Below are 26,733 nucleotides of genomic sequence, written 5' to 3'. Positions count from 1 at the left end.
AGGTCAAGAAACGGGCCAGGTGGATGTAAATTATTAAAAATATATAGAAAGTTAAAAAAAAGAAACCGGCTAGGCACACAGATGTCAGTAATTTCAACCATGGCTTACCTCAAAGTCAGACCTGCCCTTGGAGCATGCCCTAACTCGTGAGCCTTTTGGTCTAGATGTAGCTGGCTCCATGACTTCCTACCACATAGGCCACACAGCTTCTTTCCCAGCTGGAATGTCTCGGGAACTTCAATCTGCCCTAGCCACGAAACTTAAGCGTGGGGGATGGGGACAAAGGGTACTTGAAATGGAAGATCAACGTTGCCCATCATTTGGCATAACAGCAGGTAATTCATGCATTCTGACTTCACAGGGGGTAAGGATATAGTGTCACCGGAAAAAGGCTCCTGGGTTGAATAAATCATACGCTCCACTTCATTAATGACTCCAAATTCTTCCCTCCAAGAGTGTACATAACCCTACCTGGAACAATTGTTCAAAGACAAATTGGAAAACCTTGTTTAACAGCACCTTGGTTTTCAAACTCAAAAGGCTGTTGAAGGGAGTGGTGGTGCAAGAACAGTCAGAATAGTTGGTTACTAAAATCTTACAAAACGTTTCCAAAAAGGTAAAAGTTCTTCCAATACTTTTGTTAAAAAGGAGTCTCTTATCTCCATCACACAGTCCGTTTCTGTTTGTCCTTTGTCCTGACTACATCATGGCAGGGATCTCTGAAGAGACTGTGTCCAGGGGCTGCCAGTGACAGTCCATGAGTGCATCATACAGCTCCTCACTCTGCTCCATGAACTCCTTGTTGGCCTCCGTCACATCCAACTGCGGCATGGGGTCTGCAAGAAAAGCAAGGGTGGGTTCCAAGCGCCAAGAGAAGCTCTGGGAGACCAGGACTTCCTCCTTTCTCAGGAAGTTCCCTACCCTCGGTCAGAGTCCCTCATGCCTCACAGGGGTGGATACCACTGTCTTGCAGGCTTCCTCTGAGGATGAAAATAGAACCTACTTAGAGAATGGAACATGTAGTCAGTACTCAGATAATGGCGGCTGTTATTCCTCCTCTTCTCTCTGGCCTTCCTGTGCGCTGGCTTTCCCGGAGTGGTCTTTATTTCAATTTTGGGTTCTGGAAATCTGATCAAAATAACTAAATCCAAAGCACTATTGTTAAAAGGGAACATTACACAGCCGTGAAAATGACCCTCAGCTGCACACAACTTGATTGGATCTCACAAACGGTGCCTTATACATTTACAACAATGAGCACTGAGGATTGTACAGAATTGTTGAAATCACTACACCGTACACTGAAACTAATAACACTGCTAACCATACTGGAATTTCATTAAAAAAAAAAAAGGCGAGGGGTGTCTCGGTGGCTCAGTCGGTTAAAGCATCTGACTTTTTAATTTTTTTTAATTAAAAAAAAATTTATGAGAAAGCGTGAGCAGGGAAGGGGCAGAGAGAAAGGGGAGACAGAATCTGAAGCAGGCTCCAGACTCAGCTGTCAGCACTCGAGAACTGTGAGATCATGACCTGAGCTGAAGTCATACTCAACTGAGCACCCAAGCACCCCAAGCATCTGACTCTTGATATCAGTTCATGTCATGATCTCACAGTTCATGGGTTTAAGCCCCGTGTCGGGCTCTGTGCTGACAGTGTGGAGCCTGCTTAGGATTCTCTTTCCTCCTCTCTCTGTGCCCCTCCCCAGGCTCATGCTTTTTCTCTCAAAATAATAAACATTAAAAAATAAAGTTTATGGGGTGGCTGGATGGCTCGGTTGAGTGTCCAACTCCTGATTTTGGCTCAGGGTATGATCTCATGGTTTGTGGATTTGCGCCCTACGTTGCACTCTCTGCTGGCAGTGGGGAGCCTGTTTGGGGGTTCTCCCTCTTTCTCTACCCCTCCCCCACTCACACTCTCTCTCTCAAAATAAACTTTAAAAAGGTTTAAATTGTCAAAAAAAAATAGTGTTGAATGAAAAAAGCAAGACGTATCTATAGTACAGCTGCATTACATGAAGTTAAAAACAGGCAAAACTAAACCATGTTATTTAAGGATGCGTATCTAGGTGATTATAAAGAGAAAATCAATACAGTAGTTTCCCCTAGCAGGGTTGTGATTAGGGGAAGGATAGTTTCTGGAGGCTGGCAATGTTTTATTACCCTGAATAAAGGTTTCACAAGCAATTGCTTTATAATTACATATTAAACTATATGCTTGTTTTACATACTTTTCTGTAATAAAAGAAGTTATAAAAAATTCCTTAATCACTATGACTGGTAACATTTTATACTTTTCCTTGCCATCTTGTGTTGGTTTAAAAGGCACACACACACACACACACACACACAAATACAATAAAATGCACATACACAAACACACATTCATTACAACACTTATTTTACAATTGGAGACATTAAAGAAGACCTAAGTAAACAGACATCCCATGTACTTGGACTGGGACACAATACTGTTTTTAGACAGCAAAACTCCCCAAATTGTTCAGTGTAATCCCTATAAAAATCAGCTGCCTTGTTTTGCAGACATTGAGAGGCTCATAAAATGTAGATGGAAATGCAAAGGAGGCACATTTGGGTGGCTCAGTCAGTTAAGCGTCCGACTTCGACTCAAGTCATGATATCACAGTTCATGAGTTCAAGCCCCATGGTCAGAATCTGTGCTGACAGCTGGAGCCTGGAGCCTGCTTTGGATTCTGTGTCTCCCCCTCTCACTGTCCCTCCCCCACTCATGCTCTTTCTCTCAAAAATAAACATTAAAAATTTTTTTAATTAAAAAAAAATGCAAAGGATCTAGAATAGCCAAAACAATCTTGAAAAAGAAAGTTCAAGGACTTTGCCACTTCAAAACTTACTACAAAGTAACAGTAGTAAAAACAAACAAACAAACAAACAAAACAACTGTGGCAGTGGCTGAAAGATAAGCATATAGATCAATGGAATAAGATTTGAGAGTCCAAATGCAACCTGTACATTTACAGTGAATTCGTCTTCTAAAAGGGTAGCAGACCACTGAATGGTAAAGAATAGTTTTTCAACAAATGGTGCTGGGACAACTGGATAACCAGACAAAAGAATAAAGCTAGACTCTTAAGAATTAAGAACTTAAACAAGAATTAACTAAACACGGATCAAAGACCTAAATATAAGAGCTGAAACTATAAACTCTTAGAAGAAAACAGGTGTAAACAAACAATGCCTTTTAGATAACAGCATTTAAGCACAAACAAAAAAAAAATAAATTGAACTTCATGGAAATTAACTTTTGTGCTTCCAAGGACATTATCAAGAAAGTAGAGACAGTCATGGAATGGGATAATTTGCAAATCTTAAGTCTGACAAGGAACTGGAATCCAGAACAGAATATGAAAAACTCTGGCACGGCTACATACAAAGACAACCCAACTTAAAAATGGACAAAGGACTTGACTAGATATTTCTCCAAAGATCTACACACACACAGTCAATAAGCATACAAAGATGCACAAAGCATTAGCCATTAGGAAAGTGCAAACCAAAACCACAAAGAGATATCACTTGAAACTCACCAGTGTGGCTGTAATGAAAAAGAGTAACAATCACTGGTGAGGATGTGGAGAAACTGGAAGCCTCATAAGCTGTTGGTGAGAACAGAAAATGCTGCAGCCTTTTCAGAAAAGTTGGCAGTTCCTCCAATGGTTAAATATAGAGTTTGCCATATGATCCAGCAATTTCATCCCTAGGTAATGAAAACTTTTCTCTGTCCATACAAAAACTTATACATGAATGTTCTTTAGTAGTATATTCATAATACTAAAAGTGGAAAGAACCCAAATGTCTATCAACAAAACGAATGGGTATCTACACAATGGAATATTATTTGGCTATAAAAAATGAAATAATGGCACATGCTACAACATGGACAAACCTTGAAAACACTATGCTAAGTGAAAGAAGCCATTCACAAAGGCCCACACATTATACACAATTCCATTTATTTAAAATGCCCTGGGATGCTGGCACAGTGGGTACAGCACATCTCTCTTAATCTCAGGGTTGTGAGTTCAAGCCCCACACTGGGCATGAAGCCCAATTAAAAAAAGGGGGGGGCACCTGGGTGGCTTAGTCTGTTAAGCGTCTGACTTCAGCTCAGGTCATGATCTCTCAGTTTGTGGGTTCGAGCCCCGCATCGGGCTCTGTGCTGACGGCTCAGAGCCTGGAGTCTGCTTCAGATTCTGTATCTCCTTCTCCCTCTGCCCCTCCCCTGTTCATGCTCTCTCTCTCTCTCAAAAATGAATCAACATTTAAAAAAATTCGGACTTCTGTGAATGGTGTGAGAAAGTGGTCTAGTTTCAATCTTCTGCATGTTGCTGTCCAGTTCTCCCAGCACCATTTGTTAAAGAGGATGTGGAGAAACGGGAACCCTCTTGCACTGCTGGTGGGAATGCAAATTGGTACAGCCACTCTGGAAAAACAGTGTGGAGGTTCCTCAAAAAATTAAAAATAGACCTACCCTATGACCCAGCAATAGCACTGCTAGGAATTTACTCAAGGGATACAGGAGTGCTGATGCACAGGGGCACTTGTACCCCAATGTTTATAGCAGCACTCTCAACAATAGCCAAATTATGGAAAGAGCCTAAATGTCCATCAACTGATGAATGGATAAAGAAATTGTGGTTTATATACACAATGGAGTACTACGTGGCAATGAGAAAGAATGAAATATGGCCCTTTGTAGCAACATGGATGGAACTGGAGAGTGTTATGCTAAGTGAAATAAGCCATACAGAGAAAGGCAGATACCATGTTTTCACTCTTACGTGGATCCTGAGAAACTTAACAGAAACCCATGGGGGAGGGGAAGGAAAAAAAAAAGAGGTTAGAGTGGGAGAGAGCCAAAGCATAAGAGACTGTTAAAAACTGAGAACTGAGGGTTGATGGGGGGTGGGAGGGAGGGGAGGGTGGGTGATGGGTATTGAGGAGGGCACCTTTTGGGATGAGCACTGGGTGTTGTATGGAAACCAATTTGACAATAAATTTCATATATTGAAAAAAAAACCTACAGTCTATTACATAAAAAAATAAATAAAAATAAAAAATAAAATAAAAAAATAAAAAATTTCGGAGTTCAAGCTGTATTACAAAGCTGTAATCATCAAGACAGTATGGTACTGGCACAAGAACAGACACTCAGATCAGTGGAACAGAATAGAGAACCCAGAAATGGACCCACAAACGTATGGCCAACTAATCTTTGACAAAGCAGGAAAGAATATCCAACGGAATAAAGACAGCCTCTTCAGCAAGTAGGAAGCTGGGAAAACTGGACAGCAACATGCAGAAAAATGAACGTGGACCACTTTCTCACCCCATACACAAAAATAAACTCAAAACGGATGAAAGACCTAAATGTAAGATAGGAATCCATCCGAATCCTCGAGGAGAAAGCACGCAAAAACCTCTTTGATCTTAGCTGAAGCAACTTCTTACTCAACACATCTCCAGAGGCCAGGGAAACAAAAGCAAAAATGAACTACTGGGACCTCCTCAAAATAAAAAGCTTCTGTACAGCAAAGGAAACAACCAGCAAAACTAAAAGGCAACTGACAGAATGGGAGAAGATATTTGCAAACAACATATCGGATAAAGGGTGAGTAACCAAAATCTATAAAGAACTTATCAAACTCAACACCCAAAAAACAAATAATCCAGTGAAGAAATAGGCAAAAGACATGAATAGACACTTCTCCAAAGAAGACATCCAGATGGCCAACCGACACATGAAAAAATGCTAAACGCCACTCCTCATCAGGGAAATACAAATCAAAACCACAATGAGATACCACCTCACACCTGTCAGAATGGCTAACATGAACAACTCAGGCAACAACAGATGTTGGCGAGGATGCAGAGAGAGAGGATCTCTTTTGCACTGCTGGTGGGAATGCAAACTGGTGTAGCCACTCTGGAAAACAGTATGGAGGTTCCTCAAAAAATTAAAAATAGAACTACCCTACAACTCAGGAATTGTACTACTAGGTATTTATCCAAAGGATACAGGTATGCTGTTTTGAAGGGACACATGCACCCCGATGTTTATAGCAGCACTCTCAACAATAGCCAAAGTATGGAAAGAGCCCTAATGTCCATCGATGGACGAACGGATAAAGATGTGGTATATATATACAATGGAGTATCACTCGGCAATCAAAAAGAATGAAATCTTGCCATTCAGAACTACGTGGATGGAACTAGACAGTACTATGCTAAGCAAAATTAGAGAAAGACATATATCACACGACTTCACTCATATGAGGACTTTAAGACACAGAACAGATGAACACAAGGGAATGGAAGCAAAAATAATATAAAAACGGGAGTGGGGGGGCACCTGGGTGGCTCAGTCAGTTGGGCGTTCGGCTTTGGCTCAGGTCATGATCTCACAGTCCGTGAGTTCAAGCCCCGCATTAGGCTCTGTGCTGACAGCTCACAGCCTGAAGCCTGCTTCGGATTCTGTCTCCTTCTCTCTCTGCCCCTTCCCCACTCACACTGTGTCTCTCTCTCAAAATAAAATAAAAACATGAAAAAAAAATTAAAAACAGGGAGGGGAACAAAATATAAGGGACCCTAAATATGGAGAACAAACAGAGGGTTACTGGAGGGGTTGTGGGAGGGGGGATGGGCTAAATGGATAAGGGGCACTAAGGACTCTACTCCTGAAATCACTGTTGCACTATATGCTGACTTGGATGTAAATTAAAAAAATTAATTTAAATTAAAAAAAATTAAAACAACAACAACAACAACAACAACAACAGCAACAAAACCCAGAATAGGTAAATCCAAACAGACAGAAAGTAGATGAGTGGCTGGCAGGGACTGGAGGGGGCCGGCACATGGAGAGTGACTGCTAATGGCTGCAGAATTTCGTTTGGAATTAGTGGTGACGACAGCACAACTTTGTGACTACTGCCCACCCCAACCCCCACTTGTGCTTGAAGTAAACGAATACAACTTTAAAAATATATATTGGACTGTATACTTTTTTTTTTTAACATTCATTTATTTTTGAGAGACAGACAGAAACAGTATGAGCTCAAACCTGGGAACCGCAAGATCATGACCTGAGCAGAAGCTGGACGCTTAACCAACTGAGCCACCCAGAAGAGTTTTACTTCTTTAAAACTCAACATCTGTTTAGGGGTGCCTGGGTGGCTCAGTCGGTGTTCTCTTGTGGCTTCGTATTCTCTCTCTCTCCCTCTCTCTCTGCTCCTCCCCCACTCGAACTGTGTCTGTCTCTCTCAAAATAAATAAATAAACTTAAAAAAAAAACCAAAAAACCTTAACATCTGTTCAGAAACATGTTGAAAAACTTTTTTTCATAATTTTTTCAAGCCTTAGAGAATCCTTTAATTACTAATATTTCCCTTGAAAAGTTTTGAAGGTTAGCAATTCCTTCAGTTTTACTTTCCTTTTTCTTGTTAAATTCAGTAAAAATTACAATAAATGCTTTTTTTTTAATGTTTATTAATTTTTGAGAGAAAGAGTGTGAACAGGGGAGGGGCAGTGAGAGAGGGAGACACAGAATCCGAAGCAGGCTCCAAGCTCTGAGCCGTCAGCACAGAGTGCGATGCAGGGCTTGAACCCGGGAGCCACGAGATCATGACCCGAGCCGAAGTCATGCTTAAGTGACTGAGACACCCAGGTGCCCCAATAAATGCTTTTAATTAAAAAATAATAATGGCTATTACTATGTCGCAAATGGGGGTGATTTTCAGTTTCTTCATCAATGTTACTATAGTTTCCAAATTTTCAATGGTAAGTAACTATTACTTGAAAATGAGAGGGGTGCCTTGTGGCTCAGTCAGTGGAGTGTGGAACTCCTGATCACAGGGTCGTGAGTTCGAGCCCCATATTGGGGGTAGAGATTATGTAAATAAATAAATAAACTTAAAAAAAAAATGAGGAAAAAATGTCATGTGAAATATATAGAAAAATTAAAACATGAAATAAAAAATGAATTTTACAAATTATCAAACAAATACAAGGCAATAGTTTTGCTGGAGAACTGCATCTGGGGACCGAATGGCCCACGTCTAGGGAGTGACCAGCTCTCTCTCCTGTTGAGCTGCTCCCTCCGGGCTCTCTGGGACCTGCACAGACACCGCTGGGGGACACACTCAGTTCTTACTCTAATTACGCAAGCACTAGTTCTCTCACTAAAAGTCAGTCTCCTCAAGAGCACACTCCACATCGCACTCCTCAGCATCTAGCTACAGGCACAGTGTCAGCCACAGGGCGGTCACCCGGCAACAGCTGACAGAGGACAGAGGAAGGGGTGAGCAAACTCCTTTCTTACCTTCCAATGCGTCGTCCCCGACTTCTTCGTATGTCTGCCAAGAGACCAGAGAGGGGATGAGAAGCAGCGTGAACTCCTGGCCCAAGGCCAGGAGGCCTTTTTTTTTTTTCCTTTAACATTTATTTATTTATTTTTGAGACAGAGAGAGACAGAGCACAAGTGGGGAGGGGCAGAGAGAGGAGACACAGAGTCTGAAGCAGGCTCCAGGCTCCGAGCTGTCAGCACAGAGCCCAACGTGGGGCTCGAACTCACAAACCGTGAGATCATGACCTGAGCCGAAGTCGGACGCTCACCCGACTGAGCCACCCAGGCGCCCCTGGGAGGCCTTATTTTTAACAAGAGGAACTCGGTTGCTGCCTCTTTCCCATATTTCCTAAAGTCCAAGCTGCCACCCTTACCGATCCCTGGAGGACGACATACCCGAGAGGACCAGGTCTGCCGAACCATAGTTACCTGCATGGTGCTCTGTGTGTAGCCATACTGGGGGTAGCTGTAGCTGTAGCTGCCTGTGTTCTGGTCATAGCCCCACTGGGCGTAGTAGTTCTGGTACTGCTGGTAATACTGGTTGTAGCTGTAACTGTACATCTGACTATATTCCACTGGCTTCACGCGGCTCCTTAAATGAAGAAAGAAGCAAAAAGAAACAAATGTAGACAAACGTTTCCATAACTCTTACTACGTGGCCAGGGGCTGTTCTAAGTGCTTTCCGCAGATCAACTCATTCAAAACCCAGGACAACCTTATGTAAGAACAATACATTATTCCTATTTTAGATGAGGAAATTGAGGTACATACAGGCCACATCATTTGTCCAAAGGCACATAGCTAATAGGAGATCCACACCCAGGCAATCTGGCTTCAGAGCCCAGGCTTTACAGTCAGGAGTTTTGTTTTTGCTTTTAATTTTTTTTTTTAAGTTTATTTATTTATTTTGAGAGAGAGAGAGCGAGCACGAGTCAGGCAGGGACAGAGAGAGAGGGAAAAGAGAGAATCCCAAGCAGGCTCCACACTGCCAGCACAGAGCCTGACAGGGGGACTCGAACTTATGAAACTGTGACATCAAAAACTGAGCTCAAACCAAGAATCAAAACTTAACCGACTGAGCCACCCAGGTGCCCCTACAGTCAGGAGTTTTAATGGTTAGGTTTGTCTCTCTTATCAAATCTTGTCAGTACTGACTTGTCCTCTTACCAAGATCTTGGGGGGCTGGTTTTTTTGCCACCCACAAAGGCTCAGGTGAACAAGGCCTGGAAAATCTGGATTTAGGATGATCCAAGAAGCTTGTCAATTACAAAATGTCTAATCACCTCTCCACACACACACAAAACAAGTGTTCCAGAAGGTCCAGTAGGCTTAGCGGCACCACTGTAGTCACAGCTACCATTACGGAGTAGGTACTCAGGATCTGGGCCCGTTGTTTTTCATATACAGTCTCCTATCTTAAGTCTCACACAACCCTTTGGCAGAGCTATTATGTATTTTTCCCATTATACAGATGAGAATACTGAGCCTCTAAAAGATTAAGTGATTTACCCAAGGCCACACCTAGGACTGGAGCCAAATTCAGCTCCAAGGCTCATGCTCTGAACGCCACACTGTTACCTACAGTACCTGCTCTGACAGATGTAAGACATCTTGCCAGGCTCCTATATCCTGCACTCACAAATCAGGGCTGAGGCCCAGGCTCAGTGGGCAGCTTTCTTCTCCTGCTTGCATGGCTACCCTAGCCACTGCTAACCAAAGACAGAATGTCAGGCTTGAAAAGGATCCACTGCTCTCAAAAATATACACAATCATGTGTGAGTAGGCTTAGGAGACAGGCCTGGGGTATGACCAGCAGTCCGAGGTGGGAGGAATCAAAAGAACAACATGGCAATGTGCTTCCAGAGTCATCACACTCCTGAGAGCCAGACTCGTAAGTGCACACCAAATACGCAGGAGGCAGAGGCCCACACCACCCGCTGGCTGGCTTATAAGGAGAGCTGTAACCGCCACGTGGGGTGGAATGCACTCACGTCCTCATGATTAGTGTATTCTATCTCCACAGTGAAGCCAGAGAGGAAACCAAGTCATAAGCAGGAGGTGAACTACCACAGCAATCCTGTCACAGGAACCACAAGTTCTCAAAGTCTGAATGAGCGCGAGTTGTTTTCGAGTGCAACGTCTGCCTGGTGAGCAGGACTCGGCTAGAGCAGTTAGACAACTCCATGTCTGACCATCTTAGCATCACCTCCTGATGGGGTGGCCGGATGAAGTCTAGTGGCAGAGACTTCCTCTCCCTGCCCGGCGTGAGGCTGGAAACTGCTAATGCTCCCCTCCGTGACTACCCTGACACGTTTCCAAGGAGTCTGCCACCCTCCTAATATATTCACATAATTGAAGGTCATCTCCCTGGCCTGGGTCTGTACACTTCTGCTCTGTTTCTCCACACTCAGCTCTTACAGATGAATTCTCAAAGAGAACCCTTACCACCCTCAATTGCCAGTGCTTGATGGCGCCTCCCTAGAGGCAGGCCCTAAACTCTGACAATGATCAGCCAGGAAATGGAACAGAACATAGCCTCCTTGCAGAAGGCACTTTCTTTTTCTTGTTTACAGCTACAACTCCAAAGTCTAGGTCAGGGCCCGCAGAGTTGTAGGAACTCGTTATTGTTGACTGAATAAATGGTAACACGTCAGAAACAACCAACAACGTCAACATCTGAGGAACCTTGAGGCAGAATATACGGTCAAGATACCCTGAAGCTATTAAAAATATTATGGTGAGGGGGCACCTGGGTGGCTCAGTCGGTTGAGTGTCCGACTTCAGCTCAGGTCACGATCTCACGGTTCGTGAGTTCGAGCCCCGCGTCAGGCTCTGGGCTGATGGCTCAGAGCCTGGAGCCTGCTTCCGATTCTGTGTCTCCCTCTCTCTCTGCCCCTCCCCCATTCATGCTCTGTCTCTCTCTGTCTCAAAAATAAATAAACATTAAAAAAATTTTTTTTTTTAAATAAAAAAAAATATTATGGTGAGGATTGTAGAGCTATGTCGGAAAGGGAATGTGTGTATGAGGGAAACTGGGGGAAAAAGAATGAGCACTGTTACTGTAATTAAAAATGAATAAAGAGGGGTGCCTGCATGGCTCAGTTGGTTAAGCATCTGACTCTTGATCTCAACTCAGGTCATGATCTGATGGTTGTTAGATCAAGTCCCATGTCAGGCTCTAAGCTGGGCATGCAGCCAGCTTAAGATTCTCTCTCTCTCCCTCTGCCCCTCCCCCCACTGCCTCGTGGGCATGCACATACACACACTCTCTCTCTCTCTCTCAAAATAAATAAATAAATAAATATTTTTAAAAAATGAATAAACACTGGGTGCCTGGGTGGCTCAGTTCGTTAAGCATCCAACTCTTGGTTTCAGCTCAGGTCATGGGCCGTGGTTCTTGGGCTTGAGCCCTTCATCCGGCTCTACAATGGTGGCTCAGAGCCTGCTTGGAATTCTCTCTTTCTCTCTCAAAATAAATAAGTAAACTTTGGAAGTCAGAAATCATAATTAGTCATTTTAGGATAATGAGGAAATTTCTTTTAAATATTTTCTGTAATGTTTTATATAGTATAGAATAACATTTTGAGGGGAAATTACTCAAACTGATCTTCCATGTATTAAATACAGTTAAGCTACAAAGAACCTCCAAATCTTTTGCTGCTTTGAAAAACCTTGCCATTTAGGGTCACCCTGGTGGCTCGGTCGGTTAGTGCCCAACTTTGGCTCAGGTCATGATCTCACGGTTCATGAGTTCAAGCCTCACATGGAGTCACTGCTGTCAGCACAGAGCCCCTTCAGATCCTGTCTCTCACTCTCTGCCCCTCCCCCACTTGGGCTTTCTCAAAAATAAATAAAACATTAAAAAAAAAAAAAAGAAAAGAAAGAAAGAGAGAAGGGCACCTGGGTGGCTCAGTCGGTTAGGCGTCTGACTTCGGTTCACGTCATGATCGCCTGTTCATGAGTTCAAACCCTGCGTCAGGCTCTATGCTGATAGCTCAGAGCCTGGAGCCTGCTTAGAGTCTGTCTCCCTCTCTGCTCCTCCCTGCCTCACACTCTGTCTCTGTCTCTCTCAAAAGTAAATAAACATTAAAAAGAAAGAAAGAAAGAAAGAAAGAAAGAAAGAAAGAGAGAGAGAGAGAGAGAGAGAGAGAGAAAGAAAGAAAGAAAGAAAGAAAGAAAGAAAGAAAGAAAGAAAGAAAGAAAGAAAGAAAGAAAGAAAAAAAACCTGGCAGCCTAGGACTAGAACCCAATGAAAAAAAAAAAAAAAGACAGAAAAACCTGGCCATTTGAAAGTTCTGCCCCAAGAATGTAGCCATTCTGCCACTCATGGCATAGACTTCCTCAGCCTTCACATTATTGACTTGGGGGCAAGGCAGACAAGTCTTTCAGGTGGGGCCGGCCTGTGCATTGTGCGACATTTAGTAGCATCCCGGGCCTCCACTCATTAGATGTCCTCCCCGACAAGTTGTGACAACCAAAATTGTCTCCAGGTGTTGCCAATGTCCCGCTGTGGGATGAAATTGTCCCCAGCTGAGAACCACTGCTTTGGCCAAAGGATAGAAGATTCTATGCAGAGAGCAGTTGTCTTCTGAGTGAAAAACCTGCTTGGAGTTGTAAGGGAAGAAGGGCTCTCTGGCTGGCATGACAGGTATGATAGTGATGTACATAATATTCTGTAGTGTTTAGGATCATTCCCTCTTAGCTATTCCCATAGTTAAAATTGGGTATAATATCTTTCCTTCTGCTCAATTCTCTTCAGTTCTGTGGATAAATCTCTAATGGTGACACTACGGGGCAAAGAGCAAGCACATAGGAGAATGCAGAGCCCAACTGCTTTCCCAGCACTGCTACCAGCCATGTCTGAATGTATGTGCCTTCACCAGTCAGAGCTCTCTCCCAACTGTAAGCTTCTGGAGGGGCAGGGTTATGTTCCTTCATCTCCAATGCCCAGAACACAGCCTAGCAAGTAATAGGCACTCATTATCTGTGACCTAAACTATGCCTCCCTGCAGTCTCACGTCCAGCATGCGGAAGCTCCCATTATCACCAAGCAGATGAGGAGCGTCCAGGCTGGCATCAGTCCAGAGGCTCTCTACCTTCCCGCCAGTGCACGACTCACGCTTTGGGGATTGCCACACTCAGCCGAACTGGTTTAGACCCTAAGCCAACTGCTCCCTGGCACTCAGTCAGAGCTCGCTTCTGTTCCAGTTCATCTGTGAATTTCACAAAACCATAGCCCCTGTAGGAAACAAAAGCAGACGCACTATTAGATCACAAATGTGATGGAGGTAAAGTTTAAAAACAGAAAAGAGAGAGAGTCCCTCAAACTCTGTAGGAAGGGATGAGATCCCCATCAGTGGAGGCATGCTGTAGGTAGAACAATTCAAGATTCCAGTGCTGGAGGATCCTGAGATCTGGGGGAATCCCTACTTTAGTTTACCGTTCCCCTCCACGCCTTCACTGATGGGGCTCCTTCCCAAACAGAGGCCTCCCACCCAATCTACTGGAAATACTATTATCATCAGTATGGTAGTAGTAACAGCCGTAGAAGTTCACTGAGCAAATACTTCCTGCATCTGCCCTGTTGGCCAGGTATGGTGTTAGGCACTGGGGCTCAGCAGTCCTAAGCAGACAAGGTTCTTGCTCTGCTGGACTCATTCATATTCTACTTGGGGGATCAACGAATGATAGCAAACATTTCATGAGCACTTTTTATTTCCCAGCACCGTGCTGAGCGTCTCATCAAACGGCCCAATGATTAGATAATGGTGGTATCTGCATTTTACTGAGGAGGGAACTGAGGTCAGAGGGGTTCATAACTTGCCCGACATCACTGCAGAATCAGGATTCAGATCTAGGTCCCAAGCTTGTAACTCAACCTCATGCTTATAACTATTACTCTGATCAAGAATAAGCCTTTCTTGAGGTTTTTCCACTTTTGAAGTAACATTAATAAATAAAATGGCAAACACCTACAAAGCCTATCCTATTGCTTTATTTATATCACATCATGTAACTCTGACATCAGCCCTATGAACAGATACTATCAATCAGCATCTGTCTCACAGATGAGGAAACAGGGTCAGAGCTTCGGTGACTTGTTTACCACATTATCCCCAGCCAGTATTGGAGTGAGGGTTCACACCAGAACGTCCAGCTCCAGAGCCTATGCTCTTAACCACCGTGCTCCATGGCCTTGCTCTAACATTTCCATCCAAAACACAAATGCTGGAACGGGGTAGGCATCAGTAACCAATGAGGTCTTACTTAGACACGCCTGTCTGGTCCAAAACCACCTTGCCTCCCCGACAGGAGGGGTAGACTTTGACGAAGAATTCATACAGCATGCCGTCATCCACGTCTGGGGTCAGGTCCCCCACAAACAGGGAGTACTCAGGGCTGAGAGGAGAGAACAAGATTCAGAGACAATCACCAAAACCTTTGTTCTAACAAGCTCTTTTGGCCCATTCTAGGTAAACCTCCTGGGCCTTCTGAGGGAACAGCACATCTGATGGGCCCTTAACCAGGTCCGAATTTGTTGCATTTGGCAGCCCTGGCAGAAGAGTTATGGAAGCAGCCCCCTGTCCCAAGTCCCTTACTCACTGAACAAAGCCTGTCTGGCTTTGAGTGCAGATGGGGAGACCCGGTCAGAGGATCTCAAAGGAGAAATCTACACATTCTGTATTCACTGCATTTTTGTAAAGTAATTTCTTTGCAAAAAAAATTTTAATGTTTTCATTTATTTTTGAGACAATGCGAGAGACAGAGTGCAAGCAGCGGAGGGGCAGAGGGAGACACAGAATCCAAAGCAGGCTCCAGGCTCCGAGCTGTCAGCCCAGAGCCCAACGTGGGGCTTGAACTCACGAACTGTGAGATCATGACCTGAGCCGAAGTCAGACGCTTAACCGACTGAGCCACTCAGGCTCCCCTTTTTAAGTAATTTCTATGCCCAACATGGGGTTCGAATTCATGACCCCAAGATCAAAAACTGTGTGCTCTAGGTGCCCCTCACTGCATATTTTTAGTTGAAATAGTGAAAGAGAATGAGAACTGGACCTTATGTCCCAAAGCCTGAAACCCCAGCTAGGATGAAATCCCTAACTTTTAGAATGTGTGTCAGCAAATTTTTCCTGTAAAGTGCCAGACAATAAAAGTTTTAAGCTTGGCGGGGCACCTATGGTCTCTGTTGCTTTTTCTGTTTTCACAATCCTTTAGAAGTATAAAAACCATTTTTAGCTTGCAGGTGACACAAGTCAGGCCACATCTTGTCAACCTCTTATTTTAAATATATATATTTTAAGTTTATTTATTTTGAGGGGGGGTGGTGTGCAAGCATAGGGGAGGGGCAGAGAGAGAGAGAAAGAGAATCCCAAGCAAGTTCTAAGCCTAGAGTCCAGCATGGGACTTGATCTCACAAACAGATCATGACCTGAGCCAAAACCAAGAGTTGGGCCCTTAACCAGCTGAGCCATCCAGATGCCTTTATTTTATTCTTTTTTTTAATAGTCATTCCTTTTTTTTTTTTTTTTTTTTAATTTACATCCAAATTAGTTAGCATATAGTGCAACAATGATTTCAGGAGTAGATTCCTTAGTGCCCCTTACCCATTTAGCCCATCCCCCCTCCCACAACCCCTCCAGTAACCCTCAGTTTGTTCGCCATATTTATGAGTCTCTTCTGTTTTGTCCCCCTCCCTGTTCTTATATTATTTTTGTTTTCCTTCCCTTATGTTCATCTGTTTTGTCTCTTAAAGCCCTCATATGAGTGAAGCCATATGATTTTTGTCTTTCTCTGACTAATTTCGCTTAGCATAATACCCTCCAGTTCCATCCACATAGTTGCAAATAGCAAGACTGCATTCTTTTTGATCGCCGAGTAATATACACATATATATGTGTATATATATACACATATATACATGTATATATATACACATATATATATGTATATATATATATACATATATATATACACACAACATTTTCTTTACCCATTCATCCATCGATGGACATTTGGGCTCTTTCCATACTTTGGCTATTATTGATAGTGCTGCTATAAACTACTCTATTCTATTCTATTCTAGTCTAGTCTAGAGAGATACAGCACAAACGGGAGAGTGGGGAAGGAGAAAGGGGGAGAGAGGGAGAGAGAGAGACAATCCCAAGTAGGTTCCACACTCAGCATGGAGCCCGATGTTGGGGCTCAATCCCACGACCTAGGGATCATGACCTGAGTCAAAATCAAGAGCTGGATGCTCCACCAAGTGAGCCACCCTAGGTCCCCCGTCCTAGAAAAATTATTAAAAGAAAAAATCAGGGGCACCTGCCTGGATCAGTCAGTGGAGCGTATGACTCTTGATCTCTGGGCTATGAGTTTAAGTTCAGATTACTTAAAAATAAAATCTTAAAAAAAGAAAAAATCAAACGTAAACTCATTATTATTTTCTTAGTTCAAGCATGATATATATTCCTTCTTTAAAATCAGAATATACAACGGGCAGCTCGGTGGCTCAGTAGGTTGGGCATCTAACCTCAGCTCAGGTCATGATATCAGTTCGTGAGTTCAAGCCCTGAGTCAGGCTCTGTGCTGACAGCTTGGGGCCTGGAGCCTGCTTCAGATTCAGTGTCTCCCTTGCTCTCTGCCCCTCCCCCTCTCGCACTCTGTCTCTCTCTCTCTCTCTCTCAAAAATAAATAAATATTAAGAAATAAAAAAATAAAATTAGAATACACAAAAGGACAAAAGAAAAATAAAATTACCAACAACCCAGCCACTCAAAGGTAATCACTATGAACACTGTTATATTTGTGTCTCTTTTTTTTTCCTTGGGCTTCTCGTTTTGAATTTACAAAACTTGGGTATAACTCATTTTGTTTCCAGCATTTTTTCACTTTTAACATATCACCAATGTCTTGACATGTCCTATTTTGCTACAATGACTTATTAATGGATACACAGTATTCCAATTAATAAACATATTGTCACGTAAACCACTTCTCAATTATTAGATTATCTGGGGTTTCTCCAATTTTTCCCATTATATGTAATATTTCAATGAACACTTTTGAGGCTAATCTTTGCATACATCCATGAATAAATTCTGAAAAGTAGAATTACAGGGTCAGTGGGTGCATATCTTTTTTAAACTCTTGATACATTGTTTTAAAGTTTTTGAACAGCACTCTGAAAAGTTGAAGCTGAACGGATTTATGTTGCTACAACAGGTCAATTCTTACTATGGGTAACAGGGAGGAAGGCTAGAGGTGGGCCCAAAGAGAATACATGGGTCTTGACAAGAAGCCCCAGTGGGGAAGGGGAAGGAGTCATCCTTCAGGAGGAAGGCAAAGTGGACCAAACTTGGCTCCTCAACCGTCTCTTTGGTAGAGCCCAACACAGTGATGCGTCTTGTCTCTATCTAGACATTCCCTGGGGCTTGAGGCTACGTTGGGGTTACCCTATGCTTACCTGTTATCTGGTTGTTTCCCATAAGTGGCATAGTTCAGTTTAAAACGTTTTGCCTAGAAATTTAAAAACAAACAAACTAAAACAGAGAAGGGCATTTCAAGAGCCAAACAATATTTGAAAAAAACTGAAATAAATTACCTTGGCCAAAACATCTCCCCCTCTCTAAGCCTCAGCTTTTTCTCCTGTATAAAATGGGGGGGTTGCACGGATGATCGCTAAGGGCACTGCCAGCTCCATGGTTCTATGAGCCCAGGTGTGCCAGCTTGGTGCAGCTGTAAGCTAAGTAACTGTGGGAAGAGCAGAATGTAACTCTCTTGAAATGTGTCCTCACTACCGCCAGCCTGTTCTAGTTTCTCAGTCAGGCAGAGGTCTAGGGTTTCAAGTCTTCCGTTAAGGGAGGCAGAGGTGCACAGCGCAAAGGGCATGGATTTTAGAGGCAACCAATCTTCAGTTTGCATCCTGGCTCTGTACTTACTACCTGTGTTGCCTTGGGGCAAGTTATTTCACTTCCCTGAGCTTCAGTTTCCTGGTCTGTCAAAGATAACAATGCCTACTGTTCAGGGTTTTTATAGGATTAAATTAAATAATGTAAGTATACAGTAGGGATTCAATAAATGATAGTTATCGATGACAATAAAAATGGCAACATCATCATTATCTAAGTGTCCTTACAGGTGTGGCTCCGGGAAGGGGTTTCCCATTAATTTTATGCAAACACTTCTCGGCTGTGGCCAAATCTGCGAATTCTACAAAACAGTAGCCAGCTGGGATTCTGGAAAGAAAGCAAACAAGAGAAAGAGAATGGTTAAGGGTGGTATTCTCAGATGAAACTAAGCCCTGGCCTGAGGAGAAGGAAAAATGTTTTTCTAACCAGAGCCTGTACTGTTTTTTGTTCCCTCTTATATTCTAGTTCAAAACTAATTTACAAACCTGAATGTAAGGATTGCCGATCTGGGCCAGTCCCACACTCATCTATCTAGTAAACATTTACTTATGTACTATATCACCTATGAAGTATTTTTGTCAAGAATATTTAATATAATACGGGGCACCTGGTTGGCTCAGTTGAATGCCTGACTTTGGCTCCAGTCATGATCTCATGGTTCATGAGTTTGAGTCCCACATCGGGCTCGCTGCTGTCAGTGCAGAGCCTGCTTTGGATCCTCTGTCCTCCTCTGCCCATCCCCCACTTGCACTCTCTTTCTCTCTCAAAAATAAGCAAAATATATATATATATATATATATATATATTTTTTTTTTAATACAATCCAATCAAACTCTTAGCTCTAATGTCCAGTTTACAGGAAATATTAGGGACAGAACAAGTAAAACACCACCAAAAGGAAGCAAATAAGTCCAGAAAGTTAAACTAGATTCCAGAATGTAGAACCTTATGTAAGACAATTGGTCTTACCTCTTTAAAAAGTCAGTGTTACGAAAAAAGATAAGAGGTGGGCTTTTTTTTTTTTTAATGTTTACTTATTTTGGGGGGAGAGAGAGCGCACGAGCACAAGTCGGGGAGGGAGAGAGAAAGGGAGACACAGTCTGTGCTGACAGCTCAGAGCCTGGAGCCTGTTTCAGATTCTGTGTCTCCCTTTCTCTGCCCCTCCCAGGCTTGCGCACTCTCTGTCTCTCTCTCAAATATAAATAACATTAAAAAATAAATAAACAGGGGCGCCTGGGTGGCTTGGTCAGTTAAGCGTCTGACTTCGGCTCAGGTCATGATCTCACAGTCCGTGAGTTCGAGCCCCACGTCGGGCTCTGTGCTGACCGCTCAGAGCCTGCAGCCTGTTTCAGATTCTGTGTCTCCCTCTCTCTCTGCCCCTCCCCTGTTCATGCTCTGTCTCTCTCTGTCTCAAAAATAAATAAACGTTAAAAAAATTTTTTTAAATAAATAAATAAATAAATAAATAAATAAATAAATAAATAAATAAATAAATAAATAAATAAATGAGACAGGAGATGATCCTTTAGTTCATTAAGTGTGATGACTGAGTGTTCATACTTTTGTGATATGTACCTTCCTCAAACCCTGTTACAACCTTAGCACACTACTCATCTGACTTGGGGGAAAAAAAAATTTTTTTTAAAGCTATAAAAAGCTATTCTTGGGGCAAATATAAAAATTTAAATGTAGACGGGCCACTATATGGGAATTCTTTGGATATCGTTTGATGGGTATCAGGGAATCACTGTTAACGCTGTTAGTATGATAGAAGCATTGTGGTTATGTCCAGTTTTTGGCAATGTATGCTTAAATATGTTGTGGTAAACTGTCACAACATCTGTGACTTACTTTCATATGATTTAGCAAAAAGAAACATGTATCTACATCTATCCAGTTAGAGAGATAAGGAAAATACGGCAACATGTTAACAAAATTCAGTGGTGACTGTATTAGTGTTCACTGTACCATTCTTTGTAGTTTTACTTGAAAATTTTCATAATTTAAAGTGGTTTTTTTTTTTTTTTTCTTGATCACCTACCACAGGTCAGGCTGATACAGAGCTGAAGAACAAGATTCCTGTCCTCAAGAAACTTACAATCTGGCTGGCTGGACAAAGTAAACCCATGGACCCTAATTGCGAGATGTCTAGGAGATCCCCCATATTCTATTTTTTAAAGAGACGGAAGTAGGAGGATATGGCCATATCCTCTGACATCCCTTCTACTATAAGATTTATACTGAAAACAGTTAATTTTCCTTAACATCATCCTTACAGGTATCACCGGTGAAATAATCCTAACTTTTCTGGAAATATTACTCAAGATCCTTAGTTCCAATAAACATATGGACACAAAGCCAAGAAGGTATGGGTAATAGCAGTGCTTGTGCCCAAGGATCACAGAACAGGATCTATGAGCTCCATGTTTGTTGATGCTAAGAAGAATGAAGGGCCAAATCTGTGTCTTCTATATGCGAGAATCTTGAGGCTCACAGATGTGAAGACCACCATTAGTAAGAGCTACCCACTACTGGGGCACCTGGGTGGCTCAGTCAGTAAAGCAACTAACTCTTGATTTCTGCTAGTCAGGATCCCAGGGTTGGGGTTATTACGGAGGATGACGAGATTATACACAATGTGGGCTAGCTAAAATGTAACACAGATTTCTGGTGGGCTGCAGTTAAGCTTGGAAGGGGCGTGGGTTTCTTGGAATGCCAGAGGCCTGAATGCATTATGCCCTAGACGGGAGGCCAGACCTTCCAGGTGTTTCTGCAGTCCTTGGGGAACTCCCTTATCTATACATTGCATACAAAGTTTAGCAAAATAATAGGACACATAGCCACTTGCCATATTTCTCTGATTTGATTAGTCTCTTGTGATTATTCACCTTTTAGTCAGGCACCCTTTGTTTTTGCTTGTCTGAAATGTTATATGCCCTTTGAACATAAATGAGAGTATAAGTGAGGCAAACAGGGTCTTAGTCTGTGAACCCTGACCCGGTGCCTTCTCCTCTCTTTCTTAGCAAAGAGTGGAGTAATCTTTCATCCATCAGGGCACGGTTTGCTGGCCATTCCCAGCAGGATCAAGCCCAAACTCGGACTCCCCACTGAATGTGGAGCCTGCTTAAGATTCTCTCTCTCTCTCTCTCTCTCTCTCTCTCTCTCTCTCTCTCTCCCTTTGCCCCTCTCCCTGCTCTCGTGCTCTCTCTAAAAAATTAAAAAAAAAAAAAAAATTCTATCATGGACTTGAAAAAAAAAAAAAAGCTGAAGACTACAAAGCACTCACTATGGGCCAGGTTCTGTGTTGGCCATTTCACATGCACCATCTCTCACTGACTGAATCGTCACACTAACTCTGCGAGGTGAATGAAACCATTACTCCCATTTAGAAGGGGACACGGAGACCTAGCAGGATTCTACAGTAGGCCTTAACCCACACAGCTGGGATGTGCCACAGGTTTGAGTTGAATTCTGACTACATTCTTTCCCCGACATTTTATTGTAAAAAATTCCAAACATAAAAATGAAAAGAATTGGGGGCACCTGGCTGGCTCAGTCAGAAGAGCATGCAACTCTTGGTCTCGGGTCATGAGTTTGAGCCCCACATTGGATGAAGAGATTACTTAAAGAAAAAGAAAAAACTTAAAAAAAAGAAGAATTGTATAGCCAACACCTACATATCCACCACCTATAATTAACCCTTTATTATACTTATTTTGTTACACAATTATCCATCTATCCATCCCTCTACCCACTTATCATCCTTATTTTCTGATACATTCCAAAATTAGGTTTTAGATATTGGTATGCTTCCCTCAATTACTTCAACATGCATATTATTCAATTATTGTTTACAGGGTTTTTTTTGATTTACAAGCAGTGACATACACACAGAGAACTGCACAAATCTTCTAGACACTCAGTTATTTTTACCATACATCAATTTTGTATATTCTACAAGTTTAAATAAATGGAACCATACAGTAAGGCTTTTTTCATTTAGCATAATGCCTTTTTTTTTCTTCAGGTAAACTCCACACCCAAGGTGGGGCTCAAATTCATGACCCCCAAGATCAGGAATCACATGCTCCACCAACTGAGCCAGCCAGGCACCCCTTCATTCAGCCTAATGATGGAGATTCATTCACGCTGTTACTATATAAGTAGTTTGTTCTTTTTTATTGCTGAGTGGGATTCTATTGTATGAAAACACCAACATGTATCTGTTTACCTATCTGTGGATATCTAGACTGCTTGCAGTTTTCAGCCATTGTCCTGAAGCTGTTATGAACACTCTTTTCAATTCCTATTTTTGGTGGATAGATGTTTTCATTTCTCTTGGGTAAATACCTAGACTAGACTTGCTCAGTCATAAGGCAGATGTATATAAGAAACTGCCAGACTCAGGGCTCAATCCCACGAACCATGAGATCATGACCTGAGCTGAAATCAAGAGTCAGACACTTAACTGACTGAGCCACCCAGACACCCCCCACTCAACTGCATTCTTAATGATTCTTTTAATGTTTATTCATTTTTGAGAGAGAGAGAGAGAGAGAGAGAGAGAGAGAGAGAGAGAGAACGAGCAGGGGAGGGGCACAGAGAGAGGGGGAGACAGAGAATCCCAAGCAGGCTCTGTGCTTCACACTGAGCCCCACCTAGGGCTTGATCTCACAACCATGAGATCATGACCTGAGGCGAAATCAAGAGTTAGTCACTCAGCTGACTGAGCCACCCAGGCACCTCTGGTCTTCTTTTTTAAATTTGCATTTACTCATTTTACAGTATTCTTATAAGCCTCTTCAAAGTCTTTTATCAAGTGAGGCTGAATAAAAATGCAATGTGTCTGTAAGTATCAGCGTAAGAAACAGCTAGAGTTTAGTAACGGATAGGAAGATACAGTTCCAAATCTCATTTCAGTAAAGTAGAAAGTACTACAGAATGTTTGTTTTCATACCAGTAGCTGATTATCTGGGGCCTTCTGTCTACAAGAGTGAAAAAGAAAAATATTTAGGCTAGCACAACGTACCAGTCAGAAAATCCTAGGTATGAAGCGTCTCAGCCCCTCTGGCCAACCTAGTAGTATTTAAATTCTAACAAGCACCCTTATCCCATGTGATTGACTAACTAAACCTTTCTTTGTACATTTACAGATCATGCATCCTTTCCTGGAGAGAACAGAGCTCTTCTCTCCTGTACCACCCTGGGCACCAAGGAACCAAACTCCACCACCACCACCAAGGAACCAGGCCCTTTGGCAATACCTCTGAGCCCTGTGACAACATCTGTCGCTGGCACCACTGAGCCTGAGAACTGTCGTAGAGGGGTGCCTGGGTGATTCAAGAGGTTAAGCAACCGACTGCTGATTTCAGCTCAGGTCATGAACTCACAGTTTGAGTTCAAGCCCCACATCGGGCTCCGCACTGTCAGAGTAGGGATTCTCTCTCTCTGTCCCTCCCATACTCTCTCTCTCTCTCAAAATAAGTAAAATAAACTTAAAAATTAAAAAAACAAAACAAAACAAAACAAAACAATTGTCATAGACCACTGTACTTCCTTAATTAATTGCCCTAAATTACTTTTAAAATCTCTGGGCCAGGAGAAACCTTGGAGTGGGCGTGTGTGTGTTGTTTTGTTTATTTATTTTTATTTATTTAAAAAAATTTGAATGTTTAGCTATCTTTGAGAGAGAGACAGAGAATGAGTGGGGGAAGGGCAGAGAGAGAGAGGGAGACAGAGAATCTGAAAACAGGCTCCAGGCTCTGAGCTGTCAGCAGAGCCCGATGAGGGGCTCGAACTCAGGAACAGTGAGATCAAGGCCTAGGCTAAAGTCAGATGCTTAACCAACTGAGCCACCCAGGCATCCCTGGAGTAGGTTTTTGGACGAGTCTGCCTTCTCCTCAGGTGGCTGACCTCCTGAATAAAGCTCCTATTATTTCAAATTAAAACTCCTCTCTTGGGGGTGGGAGGGTGAGAAGAAAAAACAACTCATCTCTAGAGTATTGGCCTTTCCAACTATAGGCAACTAAACCTGGGTTTCAGTACAGGTATTGAGACTCTGAATACACAAAGTACCTGTCAACCAAACAGCCAAAACTGACTGCAGTTCATACCTCTCATCTGTATTTTTCAACCATGTGATGTTTTATTTTTAAAAAAATTTTTTTAATGTTTATTTATTTTTGAGAGAGAGGCAGAGCTTGAGTGGGGGAGGGGCAGAGAGAGAGGGAGACACAGAATCCAAAGCAGGCTCCAGGCTCTGAGCTGTCAGCACAGAGCCCGATGCGGGGCTCGAACTCACGAACCGTAAGATCATGACCTGGGCCGAAGTCGGATGCCCAACCGACTGAGCCACCCAGGCACCCCCAGCCATGTGATGTTTTAGCAAGCTACTTTAGTAGAGTATGTGGCAGAGTAGCTGCTCAGTAAATACTGACAACTGATAAAAGAATCCTCCCTTTTCTAACTAGAACCCTAAGGAAAACTAAGACCCCCTCCTCCCAAGAGAAGGAAGAATCTGGAGGCAATATAGCACCACTATTCTCAAAATATTCTCTGCATTTTGTTGTTTCCATATTTACTGTTTCATCTCCCTATTAGAATGTAGTAAACTGCATGAGAGGAAGGACTATGGTTTGTTTCAGCCTCCTATCCAGGGAACCCAGAACAACAGCACATAGTATTATTTCTATAAATAACTTTTTAAGTGAATGACACACGAGAGTTAAGAGCACTCATGGCTTTAAGAACAGACCTGAGTCCTGGCTTGTCATTTAATAGCTCTGTAAACTTTAAGACAGTTATGAAGCTTCTCTAATAATAGTACTTAGCTCAGACGTTATTTGTCTGACTTTAGGGGCACCTGGCTGGCTCAGTCGGTGGAGCATGCGACTCTTTATGTCAGGGTTGTGAATGCAAGCCTCATGTTGGGTGTAGAGATTACTTAAAAATAAAATCTATTAAAAAAGTGATTTTAAAGCGTTTATTACTGTGGCACCTGTGTGGCCCAGTAGGTTGGGTGTTGGACTTTGGCTCAGGGCATGATCTCCTAGTTCATGGGTTTCAGCCCCGCATTGGGCTTTGAGCTAACAGAGCAGAACCAGCTTCAGATTCTCTATCTCCCTCTCTCTCAGCCCTTCCCCCGCTCTCTTTCTCTCTCAAAAATAAACAAACAAACAAAAGTGCTTATAACTAAGCATACTGTAATCTGTTTATATTTATTGAGCATATACCATATGCCAGACACTGTTCTAAATGATGAACGTGAATTAACTCATTTAATCCTCACCATAACTCTTTGAGGGCGATGCTGTTATCACCTCCACTTTCATAGTTGTGTCAGGAGACGGAGAGGTTAAGTAATTTGCGGAAGGTCACAATAGTAGACATAACTTTCAGTCTGGTTCCAGAGTCCAGTCCTCAAGCAATATGCTACACTTCCTCTCAATAAGCCCCCAAAATGTTAGCGTTTCTAACGTTATATTAACTATTATTAGGGGTGAGAAGCCCTGACTTTGTGATGTTTACACTCTCAGAATGTCACTTGCAGCACGGTCTATTAACGGAGAATTGAGAAGATCGAAGGAGAAAATGTACCCAGTGAGGCGGTTTCGGATAATTTTGACGCTCATTACGGTCTCCCCCATGGTGGCAAAGGCTCTGGAGATGAAATTCTCATCCATGTAGGGCTCCAGCTGCGTAAATACAAGAGCAGAGCGATTCAGGCCAGCCAGCAAGCAGGCTCCTCAGTCCGGGTTCCAGAGCCCACGCGGGTTTGGCTACGCGATGCTGGTGGGGGCGGGGTGAGGGAGGGGAGATTTTCATCTACAGAGTGGCCTGATCCCCACCTTTCAATCCCTTGCCTCCTTCCCCTCAAACTTGCTCCCTTTAGGGGGCCTCCCTTCTGGATCTACTAATCCCTCCAGTCCTAGAGCCACAGCGCTCTTCAACCTTGGGATTCTGCCATGCTATCCCCCTAAAGAACCTCCCTTTCCCTTCCATGAACCCAGGTGAAAGGCCAGAACCCCCCACCCTCAGACTCGGTCCCTTCTTCTAAATGCTGGGACCCTCCTGTGTCACCCAAAGAACTCCCCTCCCCATTCACTTCCACCCTTTTGGGATTCCAAGACCCTTCCGCCTCAGACTCTTCCTCCCCCGTGACACTAAGAGTCGTCCTCCTCGGACCCCGCGCAGCCGCCCTCACTCACATCGCCCATCCACAGGCTGGCCGCCATGTCCGCAGCCGGCCCGGAATTCCGTGGGCCAAGGAGGCCAGCGCTGTAGCCAGACCGCGGGGCCCGGGACCGCCAAGGAGCATGCGCCTCGGACGCCTTCTGCGCAAGCTCTGAAACTCCAGCGCCCAGGGCCGCGCCCGGATTTGCCACTCCGGGTTTTTCCGACGATTCGGCTGGGCGCAGAGTTCCTGGGTCCCTGGGGGCGGAGCTAC

At 43.2% G+C, this 26,733-nt stretch overlaps 1 protein-coding gene and 1 non-coding gene across 7 annotated transcripts; one reads left to right on the top strand and one right to left on the bottom strand.

Moving 5' to 3' along the window:
• Positions 1–9: 9 nt before the first annotated feature.
• Positions 10–26,733, bottom strand: TRNAU1AP (tRNA selenocysteine 1 associated protein 1). Of its 6 annotated transcripts, none has more exons than XM_006934486.5 (10): positions 26,495–26,730; positions 25,884–26,075; positions 18,515–18,614; positions 17,843–17,895; positions 14,647–14,778; positions 13,499–13,618; positions 8,809–8,971; positions 8,356–8,389; positions 3,563–3,631; positions 10–836 (listed from the first exon to the last, which is right to left on the bottom strand). In XM_006934486.5, exons 2-10 carry the CDS (start codon positions 25,967–25,969, stop codon positions 700–702), a joined length of 894 nt encoding a protein of 297 aa, XP_006934548.1. In that variant the 5' UTR covers positions 25,970–26,075; positions 26,495–26,730; the 3' UTR covers positions 10–699. The 6 variants fall into 6 exon arrangements, with proteins under 6 accessions (XP_006934548.1, XP_006934547.1, XP_003989819.1 ...); XM_006934485.5 differs by having other exon boundaries at positions 25,884–25,981; positions 26,495–26,729; XM_003989770.6 differs by lacking the exon at positions 3,563–3,631 and having other exon boundaries at positions 25,884–25,981; positions 26,495–26,715.
• Positions 19,808–19,907, top strand: LOC111562180. Its single transcript, XR_002745224.1, has one exon. It is a non-coding gene; the product is annotated as a small nucleolar RNA U13 (small nucleolar RNA).

This window comes from Felis catus, chromosome C1 (assembly GCF_018350175.1).
Source record: "Felis catus isolate Fca126 chromosome C1, F.catus_Fca126_mat1.0, whole genome shotgun sequence".
Classification (NCBI taxonomy): Eukaryota; Metazoa; Chordata; class Mammalia; order Carnivora; family Felidae; genus Felis; species Felis catus.
This window is presented reverse-complemented; position numbering and strand designations above follow the sequence as displayed.